At 46.0% G+C, this 15,701-nt stretch overlaps 1 protein-coding gene across 3 annotated transcripts in view; it reads right to left on the bottom strand.

The window, feature by feature from the left end:
• Positions 1–15,701, bottom strand: part of Tnfaip8 (TNF alpha induced protein 8) — a 118,776-nt gene that overhangs the window by 57,760 nt on the left and 45,315 nt on the right. Inside the window, exon 1 of one of the 3 annotated variants that reach the window (XM_028871810.2) lies at positions 10,451–10,851. The exons of the other annotated variants lie outside the window; for them this stretch is intronic. Coding sequence (XP_028727643.1) covers positions 10,451–10,463 — 13 coding nt within the window. The 5' untranslated portion in view covers positions 10,464–10,851. Of the gene's footprint in view, positions 1–10,450; positions 10,852–15,701 lie in introns of those variants that run through there. 3 annotated transcript variants of the gene reach the window in all.

Here is a 15,701-nt window from a genome sequence, read left to right as displayed (position 1 = left end):
GACGAACAGGTGTGGCCAGAGGAAGCAGGCTCCACCTCACACATCTAAAGGTGCTAAGGTCTGGGTAGGAACGCATGTAGGCGGAGCTTCAGTCTCCTCTCTGACTCACTGCCCGTATAAACAGAGCTCCTTCCTGGGCAGCTCACTGTCGTTTGTGAAATCACACAGACTAGCCACTCTCTATTTGCTAAAATCTATAGGGCATATCTTAAAAAATTACTATTTTATTTTACGTGTATAGTGTTTTGCCTTCATGTATGGCTATGTACCATGTGTGTGCCGTGCCAGGGGAGGCCAGAAGACTGTGGCAGATCCCCTGGTACTGGAGTTACAGCTGGTTGTGAACCACCACATGGGTGCTGGAAATCAAACCTAGGTTCATTTGGAAGAGCAGTCAGTGCTCTTAACTGCCCAGCCATCTCTCCAGATCCCAGGAGAGATGCTTCCTTGATGAAGTGGGCTGTAGTCAATCATACACTTATACAACACAGATGTGGTCCACGAGTCACTCCCAAACCTAATAATGCCATCCTCTGTCATTGTTTTTACACATAGGCAATAATTTGGGCCCAATGTCAAGAAACAAAAAGATCAGAATTCAAAGTGAGTGATCAGGATTGTGCTTTACTTGTAACTGTTCTTTCAGATAGCCTGTACCAATACATGATATAGAATGAACTGTTTTAGAGGGACGGTGAGGAACACTGAACTCTCAAGATCCATAAGGTAAAACTGTATATAGTTAAAATTTTCCTCCAACATTCCTTAAACAGCCCAGAAAACTCAGCACTGGCTATATGATCTTGTACATACACATGCTGTGAGAGCCCTGACTCTGTTCTACTCTCCAGCTGTCAATCAGATATTCAAGTTCTTCTTCCATAACATGGTTCAGTTTAGTACAACCAACTTGCTTGGTCTCCCAGATAATGCAATCTCCATTCTGCTTCTGTTCTGAACCTCCAACTGCATCTAGCTCTCGTCAGCAGCCACTTCCGCTTTCTCACAAGCAGTTCAGAACTGCTTGCTCTTGAATGGGGGGTAAATGCCAGTGGCCAGGATGGCCTGACAACTCTCTTGTCCAATCAGGGCCAGGTACCATTTTCTTTTCTTTTTTTATTGACAGCCTCTATCTTCTCCTCTACAGCTTCAACTGTATATCAAATGGACCTAGGGAGACTAAATGTTGTTAAGGAAATCTGGGGCTCACAGCCTGCTCTGAAGAAAGCTGGGTGATCTCAGGTACCATCTTCATTGGCCTTTCTCCATTCTGCAAATATGTGTGGAGCCCCATCACTTACAGGAAAATGGTACCAGCCGCAACAGCTATGGTGTCTGTCCTTGAAGGGACAGTAAGAGGGTGGACGGAGGACTAGGGAGGGGCTAGAGGAGGACTCTTAGGGACACGAATTAAAACACAGTATGATGAGTTCAGGAGCAAAAGGGCATGAGGTGCCATGAAAGTTCAGAGGTGAACCTAAATCATATCAGGGGGGGCCGGGGAGGGGGAGTCATCACAGAAGCCTGGCCGAATGACGCACTGACACAAAGAAGGTGGCGTGGTCTGGGTAGTAATAGCAGTACATGCAAAAACACACATACTCAGGAATGACCGGTGGGGAAGGAAGGCTGACAAGACCAATGGCTACACTGGTGAGGAAGCCACTGGTAGTCCCTTGACAAAGAATTTTGTCCCATGACTAATAACAGAAGCCAAAGAGTCTGTTGAATAAACCAGTACTAAGCTAAGAGAGAAAGCATGGTGGACCATTCACTTACAAAGTTTCCCTAAAAAGTGAAAGTTGTGAGGAACAATTACTTAAAAAAAAAAAAAAAATCTGACAACCTTAGGTTAGGGGTAAGTGCCTTTGAAAAGAGAATATTTGTATTTCCAGTTGTACCAATGCCAACACCAGCCACAGGGAGGTGAGTGGGTGCCCTGGATCTCTAACAAAAACACATTTGCAAGAATCTGCATGGACTCTGGCAGGAACTGGAAGAAAGTATTTTTAAAAAAGGACAAACGCAAAACTCCTTCCACTTCCCTGTGGTGGGTGGCTGGTCCAGCAGGTCTGACCCAAGCAAGCCTGCCTGAGGCTCCCAGGACCCCAACTGGCCTCTGAACGAGACAGGAAATATTCTCATTAGAGAGGTGGTACTCAGTGTGAAACTCTGCCCTGCTTCCTGTTCTATACTGTGAGGCTCTTTTGAAAATCCAGGCATTCCTTGGAAGAGGGGCCCGGGAATGACTAACATCTGATAGCAATTCGCTGGTTTCTGTTTTCATTTTCTGGAGAGGTGAGGACTATGGGGGCACCTGGGTGGGAAGCAGAGCTGTAGAAATTAAAAGTGTATGGAGCAGATAGAGAAGGAAGAGCCATCATGGCTCCACTCCCAGGTCTGGCAGGCCAATAATCTCATACCTTCCTAATACCGAGAACAGACACAGAGAAGCTCCACAGCCACCAGACCACTCCCAGAGCTGGGGCGTGTGGTTCGAAAGCTTGGGGTTCCTGATCTGCAGCAATGCAAATTATTTAAGCGACATAAAATATTCAGAACTGTTTTGACTGCAATTTCCATCTCTGCCTCACTGAATTGATTGAGCCTCCAAAGGCCAAATAGGACTTTCATGGGGACACACTTTGCTTCACAAAGTTCCCAGTTTATGGGTGAACAATTTGGAGGTCTTGATTATTCCAGAGACAGCCACTTTTTAAATGGAAGGTAGAAGCTATAGTCAGTCACTCACACACACACACACACACACACACACAACATACACACACACACACACACACACACACACACAATGGTAAAAAGCTCACATCCATAAAATCCTGCATCTCTCACTTTAAATAAACTCAACAGTGACAGCCAGAGTCATTGGCCTCAGATCCTGAACTGATACCTCACTGGCCAGATAAATGTTCTTTTTCCTGTATCTCCAGTGCTGTGAAGGCAGTGGTTCTCAGCCTTCTAACGCTGCGACCCTTTAATACAGCTCCTCATGTTGTGGTGACCCCCACCACCACCACAGAATTATTCCATCACTGCTTCATAACTGTGATTTTGCTACTGTGATGAATCACGATGTAAATATCTGATGTGACCCCTACAGGGGTCGCACCCACAGGTGAGCCGTTAAGGAACAGGATTGCTGATGGACAGTGAAGCACCATTGTGCAACAGCACTGTCATCAGAATCTCTACAAAACCGGAGAGCGTAACTGCCATGGGACTCACCGGCCCCTGGATAAAACATGGCCAATGCTTTGAAAGCACTTCTCCAGAGATGTACGGCTCTAGGTCACTGACTGATCTGGTCTCGTGCACACTGCTCCTGTACTGTCACTGACATCTGAAGGTCCCAGAGCCCAAGCCTGGCAGCCAGTAAGTATCCTATTCTGGCTTGGCAAAGGATGCAACTCCATTCAGTGAACTGTGACCACAAATGTGGCCACTATCTCATTTACAACCAACACCACTTGGAGCCGTTCACACCTGGCACCCAGCCAGGTGAAGCCTCTTCATAGCGAACTTGTAGCATGCAATACAGAAATGGGGGCCATCGCCTGTCTGTGTGTACGGTTTCTCACAGACAGGACTCAAGTCTCCCCAACTACCTACAACTCGGTTCCTCAAGATACAATCTACCACAGCCTGCATGAAACCAAAGAATCAGAAAGCTGACATCCAAACGCAGAATTATTTCCTCAGTCTTCACACTTGTTTATAAACAGGAAAATGGGCCCAGGAAGTTCACACAAATATCCAAAAGCTAATTACACAAGTGTCCTCTCAGAAACTATACAATGGAACCTCCAGAATCTAGACTGTAACTTCAGGAGCTCCGTGCTCAACTTCAACCAGCCTCCCGAGACACCAGTGATGATATGCCTTGCCCCAGGTCCTCTGAAATCTCACCCAGCCCACTTCAGGTTTTCATTAGGGACCAAAATCCACAGATCACAAGGTAGTCCTTGCTGTGGCTGGCCCTCTGTGCATCAGTTTCCTTCCAGAACATGGTGAGGATAGCTGCTGGCTGGGAACAATGCTCCAGACTCTGACACACTAAGCCAGGGATCCAAAGCAGTGGTTCTCAACCTGGGGGGACGAATATCAGATATCCCACATATCAGATATTTACATCATGACCCATAACAGTAGCAAAATCACGGTTATGAAGTAGCAACAAAAATAATCTTATGGCTGGGGGTCACTGCCACATGAGGAACTGTATTAAAGGGCTGTAGCATTAGGAAGGTTGAGGACCACTGCTCTAGAGGACAAAGTGGTATGTATCCTCTGTGTCAACCAACTCACCACCAAGTGGTATTTTCCCGACGCTATATGGCTTTCCCTGTCGCCAGCCTCCTGAGTGCTACCCCATCCCTTCCCCTGTCCTGCCCTGCCAGTCACTCCCAGGAGGACTACCTACAGCTAAACAAACTCCCAAATATTCATGTGCAGTCTCAAAGGGTTTACATTACCCAGATTAAAGTTAATAAAATTTAGTCAAATACAATGATAAAACTCATATATTTCTAAGATTGGCCTTTGCAGGAATTTAGTTTTTCAATTTTTTTTAAAAAAAAGCTATATTTGACTTGAGTATTTATAATGACATGCAAATTACAAGAGGTTGAAGAACTGTCTGTAATTGATTTTCTGGACTTGCATTGTCTGTGTTACCTGAAAGATGCCTCATTGACTTTGAGAATTTCTGTGTGTGATCTACAATGTTAGAGCGGTCATGGGATTGGCGCATTTGCATCTGACATTAGCCACCGGGAGCTGGCCATCTCATACGCTGTGCCCCATTCACTACATCCCACCATGGCCAGTTACCAAATGAGAAGCAACTTAGTGGGAATACCACGTGGCCTGTGTACACTGAGGCTCAGCATCACTCACACTCCTCTCTCCTTGGTAGACACCCTGACCATTTCAACCCAGCTATAGTAATCATAGATGTCTCTGCCAAGGAGAAGGGGGTTCAGGCAAACCATGCCTAAGCCAACCACCGAGCAGATGAATAAATAGCCAACAAACTGGTCCTCAAGACATCAGAGATTTCCAAGGCATCTAGAAAGGTGGCTCACTGGAGTTTAGAGCTATGACAGAATTTTAGCACTGTGAGAGAAGCCAGTTCAGGAGGAAGCTGGACCACAGGCAGAACCAGGAAGAAGGTGGATTCTCAGCATCACTAAGCTCCTAACTCAAACCTGGTCCTCAGTACCGAGCTGACGTAGAGCTCTCCCCTGTGTGAGCCAGTCTAAACCTGCTCTCTCTTTTCACTACACTGGAAGCTATGTCGGATACAATGTTGGGGTGGCTAAGGGAAAACAATGAGAATGTTTCTCATCTTGCTATCCACCTCACCATATTCCCAGTGCCCAAAGTTCCACGGGTCAAGGACCCGGGGGTACAGAACTGACCAATTCTTCAGCTAGGCCAGCACAAAGGCTGGGAAGCCTTCAGCAGGGCCAAGCCCAGCACTGGATGACAGCGGCATCAGAGTCAGGTGAAGTCCCAAGGCAGGTGAAGGTGTGAAGGCTGTGAAACCCCAGTGGCATAGCCAGGTAGGGAGCTGACCCTGACTGCAGGGCCTGGTTGCTCGACTTCATCCCTGACTCACAGCTCAAGGGTTTAGCTTCCTAATAGACCTAATATAGATAGGCCCCGTCATATGTGGCTGACTGCCTCCCTCTCAACAGAGGGCAAAAAGGGCAATATTTGTAGGGCGGGATAAGGTGCTGGAAAGGTTTGCACAGGTAAAAGCCCCGTGTTCCAAACTTTAGGGAGCCAGGAATGAGGTCAGGTGTGACTTGGGGTTTTTGCTGGATGCTGAAGGCACACTCAGGAATGCCACAGCACATGTGGTGACGGGCAGAAATGTTATTAAATAGTTACCCAGAAAGGTAGCAAATCAACCACACATTACTACTACAGGAGGGGTGGGTCTGAGTTTGCCTTTGAGGGTGTTCAAAGTCAGCTGGGTTTGAGAACTCACACCTCTAGTGCCAGCACTCAGAAAGTTAAGGTTGGAGGATCTAGAGTTCGAGGCCAGCTTGGGCTACATAACAAGACCTTGTCTTTAACAACAATAATTAAACAAACAGAACCAAAAAGTGCCCAGAGTCCATTTGGTGCAGCTTTGAACTAGAATACTGCACACAGACAATCCCAGGCCTGCACTTCCGCTCTGAGCACACAGCCAATCACAGGTCTGCACTTCCACTCTGAGCACACAGCCAATCACAGGTCTGCACTTCTGCTCTGACCAAACAGTCAATCATAGGTCTGCACTTCCTCTCTGAGCACACAGCCAATCACAGATCTGCACTTCCTCTCTGAGCACACAGCCAATCACAGGTTTGCACTTCCTCTCTGAGCACACAGCCAATCACAGGTCTGTATTCAGCAGCCTCACAGCTGAAACTCAAAATGCCAACAAGACAACTCTGGAAGCTGATAATCCATCTGGGCTTTAGCCTCTTTCATGCACTTTAACGAGATCTCCCATTTCCCCATCTCCCACATGTAGCAAATACTTTTGATGCTCCTGCTTAGAATTTCTTCCAGCAGGTCCCGTTCTTAGATTCCCACCAAATAGGGCTAAGAAAACTCCCCTATAACTACCACACTCCTGAAGACTATAAAGCAAAAGATAGCACAACTTTAGCTACCCAGGCTCCCAAAGTAATCAAAGAACTTTACTACAAGAACTGATAACAAAAAGGGCAAATTGACACTCATTCTATAGGCTTTGAGAAAGATTTCAGCAGTCATTACAAAGGAACATGAAATGACCTTGGCTGGCAATTAAAAGGAAGAAAGAGAAGAAACTATTCAAAACAGCACAAAAGTGGAAGATGGTGGGTGGTGGTGATGATGGTGATGATTGTGATGGTGGTGGTGATGATGGTGATGGTGGCAGTGGTGATGATGATGATGGTGATGATGGTGATGATGATGATGATGGTGGCAGTGATGATGATGGTGATATACATCTCACATCTACAATATGAACTCTAAGACAAGGGGAAAGAGCCATGCGAGAGATGAAAATACCTTCTGTCACTTCCTCTCCTGGAGATAGGGCATGGGGTAATTAAACACGAGGAGACAATGCAGGCAACATCTCAAAGTCACCTTTTTTCTGTACTTAGCCCTGGTCTGACGTACATCACACAGTGATACTGGAGAACTTGGCCTGTATCCAGAGGACAACAGTCATAAGATGTAAAGGAATGCAAAGGGGAAGAAATGGTTTGAACAAATTCAACCTAGGACAAAAAGACAAGGACAGACAAACCTGTGCAGGACAAACTGCATTTGGTGACTTTGAGTTCTGACTCTTCTCAACTTCCGCTTTCAAATTAATTTTCAATCATATTTGATGCTCAATCTCACTTTCTTGACATCTTGGGAGTGTGGAAATTACACCATATGTTAACTATGCCCAAATAACCTAATCATAAACACAGACGAGGAATAGGTCATCCATCTACTGATTGGTAGAAAATTATCAGGAAAACACAAAGGATTTATCTTCATTCCCAAAAATAGGCGGGCAGTGTTGGCGTGGTGTTGGTGTGGCTGTCCTTTGGGTTCAAAAGGGAGTGATCCATGGTTACGGTGGCTGTGGGGCCTCTATTGGTGGTACAGGTGCATTGGGGGAAAGACAAAGGTAATCCTGCAGAAACATAGATGCTAGAGGAGCCCACAGCACTTGGAGGTCTGAGGCTGCATGCAACCACACATCCCTGTCTGGGCAGACACGGTGGAGGGAAGAATGCTGATGTGGAAAGGTGAATTTTTATTCCAATCTGGCACTACAAGGGTGGATGGCTATGGACACTTGATTTCTTAGGCCTATATTCATTTGTAAATGAAAGAAATAAGATCAAATGGCTCTCGCCTCATGCCCAGTAAAAATTAAATAGATTACAACTATCTGAGGCCACTTTAGTCTTGCCCCCATCTGTCTCGAACCCACATCCTCTCTTCTCATGAGCTGGGATCTGGAATACAACAGGATAGTCTGACCTCAGGGCCTTTCCAGCTGCTTGTATTTTGCCTAAAACATTCTGCCCAGGATAATCTTAGCTGGCTTTCCTATACTGCTCAGGTGAGTCTAGTATAACATGCTCAGTGAGTTTATTCACAACTGCAATCACTTATATAACTCAACACTTGTGCATGTAAGCATACATGCATACATACATACACAGAGAGAGAGAGAGAGAGAGAGACAGACAGACAGAAAGAGAGAGAGAGAGAATCACTATTTCTCTCCTCATGTTTAAATTTGTCCTTCTTAGCACTTAGTATTGACTTATTACAAACTTTATGTATTGTGTTTGGTATCAGTCTCCTTCAACTATAACAGCTCCTCTCTAAGAGCACGCATTTTTACCTGCCGAGTTTGCCTCTGTAGCCCCAGGGCCTGAAAGAATGACTGAGACCCACAAGGAACAGTGTGTGGGTGGAAAGGAAGCCGGGAGTGCCAACCTCTATTGTTTCTTTGGCTCTCTGTCCTGTGGGCTGTGGTGCCCATGATCATAGGTCTCTCCCTCTCTACTGCCAGGATTTACTCTGTAACCACACGAAAAAACAAGACAACTCAAGTGAAGACATAAAGGGCCGGGGCCAGTTGTGACATGCTTTCAGTCTGCGGCAGAACTGGGCAAGCGCATGCCCAGTGTCTAGCCTGCTCTGTAAACAGTAACATTTGGCCAGTGCGAAGTTCCTGATACTGCCATCCAGCTCCAAATTCCTAGTGTCTGAATTAATAGCATAGGCATGGAGCAGAGTACATTCATCTGCTCTGACTCTTGACTTAGAGCACCCAAAGGGAAACAGAAGCCAGTGGTTGGCACTCCCATGTGCATCTCAGATCATTCCACTAGAGGGCCACATGAGATGTGCTGGTGTCCTGGGGGAAATTCACCAGCTGGGGAGCAGCAGAGTCCCATGGCCTTCTAGTCCTCTGCTGGGCTCTCACACGCTCCTTTCTCTTTCACACGAGCCTGCCTATTTTCAGTCACTAATTTATAAACTGCTCTCCAGCGCTTCATGCTCACCTACGACATCACATGACTCCAGCGCTTTCTGCCTCTCGGCCAAAGTTCATTCCTTCTCTTCGGAACGCTCCCCAAACACACTTCTTCCACAAAACCTTCCCAGGCAAAGCTGGCCCTGACCCCAGTTGTGTCAATGTATACACTATGACATCAGTCACAGACACATGCCTGTTTTTATATACCAGAGAGGAAGGATACATACACACACACACACACACACACACACACACACACACACACACACGAAGCAGGCAGAAGATCACGCGCACAGCTCTGAGCATCCAGAAGACACATGTTTACCCTTTATGAACAATGTGCAGGTGACCACACTTCGGCCAAGAGAAGTCACAACTCTACAAAACAGTCCTGGCTGCCAAAGGGTCAATTAATGAGCTGAGTCAAGTTACATCAACATCTACTATGTCTTTCCATTTCTAGTTCCTCCTACTATTCACTTTAAACTCTATAAAGCACTTCTTTTTTTTTTTTAACCTTTTCTTTCCTTTGTCTCTTTCTCTTCTTTCTGTCTTGAGCAAATCTTGCTGAAAATCCTTGGATTCCTGCTTTAACCTGCCAAGTGTGGGGTTTACAGGTGCGCCCCGCCATACTTGGCTCCCCAAAGCCTTGTGTATAAAACTTTAGGATAAACTTATGGAAATCCTCCCCACAGACCTGTAGAGACATACATAAGTACCAAAATAACTTTTAAAGTGGCTGTTTAAAAAGCTCTTTCATTTCAACTCTTCACAATCTTTTTCAATTTCCCTTAGAAATCAAATTGTTTATGTGTACTAACTTTAAGTATTGGCTATAAAACAAGCCTTGGGTGTTATTTTTAAAAGGCAAAAGGTTTTAGACATGGGTAAAGTTGCTCTCTGGTTCTGAGGGGAAAAATAAGAACAGTAATAGTCGGATAAGCAGTTACTGGGTGGGGAAGAGAAGTAAACTAGATGTTTACAGGTTACCAATGCAGCAGACCCCTGGGAACCAACCAGAGGTATGCTACAGTTCATAAATACAGGGAAATATACAAAATAATCTATGGATTTTAAAACAACTACAAACTCTTACAAGGCTGTGTTTCTGAAACTTTTCATGACTTCATCTGATCACAAGTGAAATTATCTGTACTCTACAGATGCCATTTTTAACCCATAATCCCCATATCTCTCTCAGCTGAACAGCGGCTCCCCACGACCAGTTCCACGGCAGAACGAAACCTGTGAGTTAGTGAGCACAGCCCCTCCAAAGCCACGACCAAATGTTACTCCTTGGAATACAGCAGTAAGACATCCGAAAATTCCTCTGGATCCCAAGAGGCACTGCATCCAGACTGTCTAAGAACAGTTTTAACTCACCTAATCTCAGCATTTTCTCCCTGTGCTCGTCAGGAGGACCCCGTCAAAGTGTCTTGATAGAGTCACGCAAACCTGAGGAACATCCACAGTCCCATCTTTTCCAGTCAATTCACACCAGCCTTCTGGAAATCCGCCACAAGCTCCCCAAACGAACGCACAGGAGACTGGGTCAACAATGGTCTCTTTACAAGTTGCCCTGCTTGTTATTCTGGGCGCTGCATTTTGTTGCTTGTAGAAGAATATGTTGTGTAGCTTTTAATTGTGCGGGTCACAGAGGTGTCTGCATTCACACTGAGGATGGACTGGAGGCTGCCCGCACTCTTCACCTATAAACTGCGCTACGCAAGAACACAGCTTACTGTGCTAGGCAGACAGGCAGAATTTTAAAAATCAAGCAGAACAGGAAGTCTACTGTTCCAACAGGCTAGGGGGAAAAGCAGATAGTTCAATTAAAAAAAAAATGACAAAAGGGAGTGGTTCCATTCACAGATGCCTGAAGGGAAAAAAAAAAAAAAACCACCCCATTCCTACCTAGCCAGTACAAACATGAATGAATGTCTATTAATAGGAAGCGTTGCTCAGAGGTGCTCTTGTTCTCAGGAGAGCTAAGGGATGCAGGAAGAACAATGTTACTGCTGAAAATCACCAGCCTTTTGCTTCTGCAGAGGACTTACAAGGAATGTGAGTCTGAGAATGTTTAGGTGCACACAAGTACACACACGTATGCATGCAATATGCATGTCTCCATAGAGATGGTGTATTAATAGTCTCCTTCATATCCTTATTGATTTACCTGGGTCTTCAGAAGTCATTACAGCTAACTAACTTCCCTTAGATAAGATTCTGCCCATACTCCTCAGCCCATTCAAAGCACAGTACCTAAGGGTGTGAAGCCTTCTCCTACAGACTTCTACTGTAAGCTCAGATCTTCCTTTAAATCCTAAAGCTACCTGCTTTACACTTTCTTGGTACCACTGTGTGATAGTTACTACAGTTAATACCATTCTTAGCTGTGTGTCTACCTTGCTACCCTAGTGGATGCTCTTTATCCTCTGTAGCATGTATAACCTGACTCGAGTCTACCAGCAAAAAAAGATACAAAGTGGAATATAATTTGCTAGACCCAGTTCAAATTCCAACCTCAGAGAATGTCAGTCAAAGTTGAAAGAGAACCATGTGAAGCCAATAACAAATTGCCTTATGCATGTACAGTGAGTTCTAGTAGTAATGAGAACTATTAATGAACTGAATTTAAATAAAATGCCCTCTCTTAATTGGGGGAGAGAACTATAGGAAGTGAAATGATTGTCAGTTTACAAACATAGGTGTACATTTATCATTTTCATGCTACATAGTCATGTAGGCAGAGGTTATGAAATCTGTGTTTTAGAAACCATTTTTTTTTTTGTTCACAAAAATGTTATCTCTTTGAATTCTGACTGGCCCATAATGCTTTGAAAACTTCATCAATGATGAGAAAATGTCAAGAGAAATCTGTTCCCAGAAGTTCAAGATTCCAACTCCCAAGCTTGGTTTATTGATAAATCTGAGGGTAATTGATAAAGAACAAAATTTCATACCTAAACAGAAGGAAGGCCTCCCACTTCCTAAAATGGCCTCAGTAGTAGCTCTGTGGCTAGGCAGCTTACGAGGCATTGCTTCGTCCCCGGCCTGCTGAAGACTGGGGTACACAGTGAGGCTGTGGAAAGGGGAGCCTGGAGGAAGACTCTTCAGCTCACATCACCTCACCTGTGTGGGATCCAAGCCCAGAGAAGGAAGGACCAGGGGAGTCCCAACACCAAGCAAGAAAGAGAGCGATGTAAGTACTCTATCCTCAGGTACCAAGGGCACCTCTAACCCAGCAGGACATTCCTGGTCTCAGAGAGGTCCCAGACAACAGGAGAACAATGGAAAGCAAGGCACCTGCATGGCACTCTTCTTCCACAGACCCCTCTTCCCTCACACGAGATCAGAACACTCACGTCATCCATGCTTGGTTCTATTCATTGCTGCTGAAAGTTGTTCCAGCATTTAGAACTATGTTCTGCTCATCCCATGGTAGTGGGCTGAAAGGGGGTGGGTGGGCCCAGGCAGAGGAAGAGTCTCATGTCTCCATCTGTGGAGCAGTCCAACCTCACAAAGTAGCCTGAGTACAAAATATTTAACTCTTACATTTGCCTTTGTGGATATGAATACAGCTCTTCCAAGCTTCCCTAGGACTTGCAAATTCAACCACTTTGGGTGGGTTCAAGGATCCGCATTTGGTATGATGTCCAGTGCACATGCATCCTCATGCTGTGGCAAGGGGGGAGCACACAGTCAGAATTTCCAAGCCTGGACACTGGTTGGTGATCTAGTGGTCAAAGAATGTGTCCAGACTATGCCTTGATAAGGTTAATTTGTAACTAGTCTTTTTTCTTTTCTTTCCTCTTCCTCCCTTCTTATCTCCTTCCCTCCTTCTCTCCCTCCCTCCTTCTCTTCCTCCCTCTCCCTCCCTCTCTCTCTCTGGCATACTGGGGGTCAAATCCAGAGTCTTGTATATGATGAACACACTGTAGCAGAAATACAGGATTGCTCAATACCCCAGCCCCAAGAGTACACCTGCACTGTCAGTCACGGGGAATGCTCTGAGGGGTCACATTGATACCAAGCAAGCCTTCCCTAGGGATTCCAGAGCCATCTATCAGAGGTTTCTCCATCTCTCTGCAGCCACATGATAGAGGCCACTAGAAAAATCAGCTGTTCTGTATGATGCTATCTAGCACCTCTTGGCAAAATAAAACCATCACTTAAATCCGAATCCTTCCCACACCCAGGGGAAACAGGTGGCAGTCTCAATTTCCAAAGACTATGGCGGAGCAAGAGGCCACGCAGCATCTTCAAGGCTCTGAAACACAGAGCAGGACTGAGAAGAAAGACATTGAGGTCAACTCCCACCCTTCCAGAACTCTCTCCAGACACACATGCTGGCCTCGTTTCAGTGGCTGCTTACTATATACCCCAAGGTGGGGAGAAAAAAAAACTTCCTGTACAGCCACCCACATCCTTATCAGTAGCACATTGCACACAATTACCACCACACTGGTGCCTGCATGCAAAAGATAGCTTCATGTACTCTATCTGATTTTCAAGCCTCAGGGAGAGCTGGAAACATTCACAAAACACCTTGACCTTTATAGTCCGTCATTCCCAAGACACTGCCCGTCCATTGTGCACAATATTGCGACTGCCAGCCTCAACTCAATTTTCTGTCTCAGTGTTCAGCTTCCCCTTATCCCATCAATCCTCTTCCGGCCCCCCGTCCTTCCCAATCCTACCGAAAACCACAGTTCAACCAGGGCCCTCTCCTCTTCTCCCTTTGTTCCTCTTCATTCATCCTCCTCTTGGAGGAGAAGGAAGTCACTGATGAAGAGGCGTGGAAGGGGGCTAATGGAATTGTTCTGGGAGATTCAGTGTCTGAGACTGGTACGTGCTCAGAAGCGCCCTCCAGCTGGTCCACAAAAGACAGCGCAGATAGATGCCCCTGCGGGAAGTTCTACCTAGGTCTTGGGGGCCCAGGGTCCAAGCCTAGACAGGCTCAGGGAAATCCCACTGCTGAGTGCTCACCAGCTGTCTCACTGTGAGAGCACAATACTTACACAGGTCCTGGGAGGTAGGCAGCTTTTTCTCCAGATTACAGACAAGGAATCTGAGCTTCATCTAACTCTCCTATCTGCTTGGAATGGGGAGACAGGGGTCTACCAGGTTTGCCTCACTCCGAATTTTTGGCTTTCCCCTCTGCATATCATTCCAAAAAAAATCCCTTGGCTCCTCAGCTAACACAGTGAGGGCGGTCTGGGAAAATAAAGGGAGTACCTAGGAACTTCCCATCTTGGCCCAGGGAGAGTAGCAAGCTAAACTGTGCTGCAGGGGCCAGCCCCGGAACAGGATCAAGGTGGGGCTGGAGATTTCCCATATCTGTCACTTGTGGCAGCTGTCATTCAGGGCCTTCCACCCAAGCAGCTGCTCAAACGACCCTTTCACGGATCAGCCATCCCGCATATCAGATATTTACAGTACGATTCATTACAGTAGCAGAAGTTGCAACTAAAATAATTTTATGGACGGGGATCACCACACATGAGGAACTGTACTAAAGGCTTAGGAAGGTTGAGAACCACTGTGCTCCAAGAAGGAGTGTGGAGATGCAGGCCTTTCTATTAGGTGATATGTGCTGCGATGTAGTTCAAGTATACGTTTTATCAAAAGGTTATTCTTCTGGTTTTTCGCTTGGAATCTCAGAATTTGAGTGTCTGCAAGAGCTCTGATATCACCTAAGCACATCTCGCAAGCAAAGAAAATGAGACAGCCCTGTAGACTGAAGGCCATTCCCCAACTTTGCGGCTAGGGAATAGCCATGCAGTGAGGGAGGTTGAGGACTCCAGTGAGCCGGGAGGGAGGTCTACCTTCTTGGGAGATCCATGCATACCCAAATCTCTTCACACTTGCATCACCAGTGGCAACGCTAACTGGGCATTCAGAATGCAAAGAAACACCGAGTGCCAGCTGTAGCAGCTCTGCTGGCACAAGGCTTGGAGGTGGTTTATGCTCCACTAAGCCCGACAGAAACAGAGCCTTAGGATTTTATTGCTCTCTTGCACTGCCAACCTCCATACAAAACAGAACATGATCCCCAGTAATAAATATGCAACTAATGAAACTCTCATCGGCGAAGAGAAACTATCCGGTCTTGAAGTCAACCTCCCTATACATCTCTGGGAATTCGACTTCCTGAAGAAACACAGATTTCCACCCTGAAATCCAGGCCTTCCCTGAGCCCCCTGCACTGCCGGCCTGGCTGGCCATGGCTTCTGCTGCTTCTCACTGCTGCTGCTCGCACTGGATTCCGTAAACCTTTCTCAGAAGGTGTCAGAAAGGCGGCTCCGTGAAGACACAACATCCCAGAGACTCCAACAGGGAGGGCATTTCCATTTTCCATTTCTTCTCTAGAGGTCATAATAGCTTGGTCATTATATGGTATTACCAATGGGCCTATTTGCACGAGTACATTTTAAAATTTAAAAAATATGTAATAAAAATAAATTGCAGAAACTCAAAAAAGCACCTCATTTTTGAGTGCTTGCCCGGGAGAATGATGTATCACACCATTCTGGGCCCAAGTCCATCTGTATGCAGAGCCTGCGTTCTGTGTTCAAGTTGTCCACCATTTCCTCCTTAGCCTACCAAAGGCTACGTAACAGGCCCAATGGCC

Source organism: Peromyscus leucopus, chromosome 19 (assembly GCF_004664715.2).
Source record: "Peromyscus leucopus breed LL Stock chromosome 19, UCI_PerLeu_2.1, whole genome shotgun sequence".
Taxonomy (NCBI): domain Eukaryota; kingdom Metazoa; phylum Chordata; class Mammalia; order Rodentia; family Cricetidae; genus Peromyscus; species Peromyscus leucopus.
This window is presented reverse-complemented; position numbering and strand designations above follow the sequence as displayed.